The 4,489-nt window shown below is 32.3% G+C and overlaps 1 protein-coding gene across 1 annotated transcript; it reads right to left on the reverse strand.

Moving 5' to 3' along the window:
* Positions 1-2,090: 2,090 nt before the first annotated feature.
* LOC114711223 (homeobox-leucine zipper protein HAT14-like) lies at positions 2,091-3,478 on the reverse strand. Its single transcript, XM_028895593.1, has 3 exons — positions 3,146-3,478; positions 2,901-2,980; positions 2,091-2,729 (listed from the first exon to the last, which is right to left on the reverse strand). The coding sequence occupies exons 1-3, from the start codon at positions 3,452-3,454 to the stop codon at positions 2,438-2,440; spliced, it is 681 nt and encodes a 226-aa protein (XP_028751426.1). The 5' UTR covers positions 3,455-3,478; the 3' UTR covers positions 2,091-2,437.
* Between the last annotated feature and the right edge of the window lie 1,011 nt (positions 3,479-4,489).

The following is a 4,489-nucleotide window of genomic DNA, read 5'->3' on the forward strand; positions in this document are numbered from 1 at the left end:
AAATTGGAATCTTTGAAAACCCTATGAATGAAATTGCAAAAGAATGATTATATTGCCATCAAATTTGAAAACAAAAATTACATTCTTGTTTTCTTTTCTTTGTTGTTTTTGTTGAAACCGTTGAAGGAGTTGCTTCATCAATAATATATATGCAGTGCAATGTCGCGTAATAAATAAATTAAGCTCCTTTTTTAATAATTGAATTAAATCGAAACAGACAACATCAGCCAAATCAATACACAATAGTAGGTTGAAAAAATTATATTCATAAAAAGGTGCGTAATTCATAATATGAGTAATCATTTATAGTTGGCACAGAAAAAAAAATCATTTAATGTGTGCCTCACGCGTTATATTCCATGAAACATATTTTAAAAAAAATTGTAGTGTTTACACCACCATTTTTATACAAAAAGATATTTTCCCATTTGTACCGAAGAGAGTTTGACCTGAACATTAGATGCACTAATAATAAATGTTGGTCTTAATGGAATAAATTTTAACAGTTTAAATACAAGTTTTTGAGTTTAAATTTGTATCATTATTCCTCTATTGTGCTCGACTATATCTCATTTATCATTGAGATTTTTCAATAATTGCATTCTTTTTTTAGATCTTATAGTTACCTTTAAAGGTTCGATAGAGTTTCACTTATTATTAAGATTTTTTAAAATTATATTATTAGGTTAAAATGTAAATTTGCCTTAAAAGTTTAAAATCATAATAATTTTATCCCTTACTATTAAAAAAATAAAAAATAATGACATTAACTGTTAATATTTTTAATAGTAAGAGAGCAAAATTACTACGATTTTAGATTTTTGAATTAAATTTACACCTAAAAAATTTTCAGGTGTCCAGCATTTCTGAATAAAAATTTTTGAAGCGAATTTACACCTAAAATCCTTATTATTTATTTAGAATGTTATAAGAATTATTTCTATTTATTTCTCTTTGTATTATAATGTTGCAAAACAAGATTGAGGATCCAAGTTTGATGAGAAGATATTTTCATGGAACGAATTAAATATACCACTATGTTTTTTATTATAGGTCACTTGTACTCTAAAATTTTGTTTCAAAATATAAGTTACTTGTAGTATAATTAATGATTTTTTCCAATTTTATTCCTATTAATTTAATAAAAAATTAATTAATCTCCCTCTCCATCTCTCTCAACTTTTCATTTCCTATGCAATCTATCCTCTACCTTTCTCTCTCTCTCAACTTTTAATAAGAGTAAATATGAAAAAAAAAAAGTTAATTTAATGTATTTATTGGTTTGTGGGTTTGAGATACAAGTAACTTATAATAAGAAATAGAGTGGTACATATACATTCACGTTTTATATGCACCATAAATGTGCATTTTCTCGCTTTCTTTTTTTAATTTTTATCCATGACGGCGCCAGCGTATATGCTGTCTCTTGTCATTAATTATAGCATACTTTGGTAGACTACCCTATTAGCCTCTTATTAATTAATCATGAGAGATTTGAGTAGCTTTCAAAAATAAATTAATAAATAAACAAATGCTGCGGTGTCCGTGTATGCGAGGGTAAGATAAATTAGACCAACTTCTCTATTAATTATAATTCTATCTAAGTGGGATTATATATATAATATCTATGGCTAACTATATGCTTCCGTATCAAATCAAGCTATAGTTTTTTTTTTTTTAGGACAATTCCCTTTTTTCATACAAGTTTTTAGGATAAATCCTTACTATGCTTGATTGAAACTGAAGCTAACATCTCAATATTATGATTTCAAATTATAACTTGGATTACAACAGTTCTCTTTTCTTTTTCTTTTTTTGGTAGCCGCGCATGTAAATAAGATTATAGTCATTATACCATGGAATTGGTAAATCATAATACTGCCTCCGGTCTTAATTATAAAACCTCATCTATAGTTTACAAATAAAGTCTTATAATTAAAAACGAAAATAGTAGTTACTATCTCCAATCTTAATTATAAAACCTTATCTATAGTCTACAAATAAAATCTTGTAATTAAAAACGAAAATAGTAGTAATTAAAAGATATAATCATGACGAGAGTGTTAAAACTTGAGAGAGACAAAAGGTGAGAAGAAGTGAAAGGAAACGAATGGTTTTTGAAAGATGGCAATTACAAATAACAAACCATTCCTTCTGTATCCACACACACATATTTGTAACTTCTCTAACCTTTCTAATTAATTAGTGGATGACTGACTCGGGGAATTCTTTTCCTCTTGTCAGTTTCAACTTCAACCATTCAAAAACTTATTATATTCTTTCTTCCCACTGACTCATATTCCTCGTCTAATATTTGGTCAAACCCATATAAAATTTGAGTAAATATATACCATAATGCCCATTAATTCCCCAAACATCCCAAATTGTTACGGAACTTGGCATTTCACCAAAACGCAACACCTATATGGCACCATATTTATCCCACGTAGCAATCTAAGGCCACTCTCTCCAATTTATGGTTGCCACTGTTATTGTTATTATTATTATTTGCGTCACTCGCTTTGAATGGTTTCTGACATGACGAACACGTCGTCGCCGCCGTCGCCGTCGTCTTTGAGAGTTGAATGAACAACGCCGACGTCGTCGTCCCAATCTTCTGTGCACGTAACTCCTGCAACTCTTTCTTCAACCTTCGATTCTCTTCTCTCAGATTCTCGCAGCATTTCCTCAAGAACTCGCAGTCTGTCTCTGTCTGCTTCAACTTGGTCCTGATCAATGTAAATGAGCATATATATAGTACCATTTAATAATTTCCGCAATTAATAATCTCGTCGTGGATTATGACACTTTTATCAGACAACTAAAAGCGATATCGACAGACGAAGAAGATATATAAAAACCAGAGATGAGAGATTGATTATCAAAGCCACTGTACGTACCTTGCTCTTCTGTTTTGAAACCAAACTTCGACCTGTCTAGGTCTGAGATTCAATTTCTCCGCAAGAGAATGCTTCTGAGCCTGCAGGAATCATCGAAACCAGGCGGTAAAGTTGCAGGCAGAAACTTGGAAAATATTAATCTCATAATTATGATATGGATGTATAATTATACATGAATCCGTATGACACAAAAGGATGAAAGAGAAGAAATTTTCAGAACATGTGTGAGAGAGAAAGAAAATTACAGGGTTAAGGGTGGTATGTAGCTTGAAGCTTTCTTCCAGCAACTCAGATTGATCCTTTGTGAGCCTCAGTTTCTTTCTGCAGTTGTTGGCGTCATCATGACCCCTTCTCTTTATTCTGAACAATCCATGTTCTTCATGATCCTTAGTATTAAGGGTCTCTTCTCCTTTGGGACCAAGTTCAAAGGGTAGGTCCCAGCGACCCGCCACTTGATTGTTCTCTCTGATCTGCTTCTTCTTCTTCGGCACATACCCTCCTATCCCCAGGCCAAGAGACAGCCCTGTGTTGCATGCTCCATCGTCATCTTCCATGGCAGAGAGCACAGAGAGAGAGAGAGAGAGAGAGAGAGAGAGATCAAAGGGAGGGAAGTTGAATATAGCAGTGGTGAAATGGGAAAGTTTGAGGGGTTTTAAGAAAGAGATGGATTTCAGCACAGATTTTACGGTTGGGTTTGGTCATGGGGTTGAATTTATATCAGTTATTAGTGGGATAGTTGATTTTGATTATCAGAACCAAAAAAAAAAAAAAAAAAGAAAGAAAAATATATGCATGTGTAGTGTAGTAATTATCTATTAATGAGGATTAGCCGATCAAAGTAATGATAATACTAATGAAATGAGAAAAAAGAGGCAAATGATGCGTTAGAATTCTGACTCCTCTCGGGAAACAACCCAAAACTATTCTTTAATGACATAATAAATCGTTTGGCCATTCTTTCTCAAAATTGTTCAATTCCAAGCTTCTTTGAAATCAGCTAGAGGGGATCTTTCCCAACACTTTCCCAGGTAGGGGCGATATAGTAAAATCACAAAAAAAGAGGGTGAGTAGAATTAATTAATAAGCTTTTAATGGAGTAGCAACTAGCAACTGATTTGTGGGTGGGACATAAAACCAGAGAATAATGGTAATAGTTGCAGGCTTGAGTCTTAATTAGGGGTTGGACCAGATTATTGAGATTAGCGTTTTGACGAAAATTAAGAAAATGAAGTTACGGAATGAATGAAATTGAATCGATATTCTTCAACGGGAAACGCCAAATTACCTGATGCACAAGGCAAACTGTTGAAATTTAATGCACAAATAATAATTTTGACCCAAAAAAAAATACAGAAATAATAATGGCCACAACACATGTGATTTTAATTAATCATCATTATATATATATTCGTGTGTGTGTGTGCGCGCGTGTGTATTTATAGGCTTGTGATTGAGATTATTATAAGTGGTCTACATTGTTTCCGTTTTGAAATCAAGCCAGTCATATTTCTTCCATCGGTTTGAAACTATGAACTGCTTTGTTATCAACATTAAATTAGATAAATTATGGATCTGTCTTGGTTGAATTG

Source organism: Neltuma alba, unplaced genomic scaffold (genome assembly GCF_004799145.2).
Source record: "Neltuma alba isolate B1F8T4 unplaced genomic scaffold, ASM479914v2 tig00011283_pilon, whole genome shotgun sequence".
NCBI lineage: Eukaryota > Viridiplantae > Streptophyta > Magnoliopsida > Fabales > Fabaceae > Neltuma > Neltuma alba.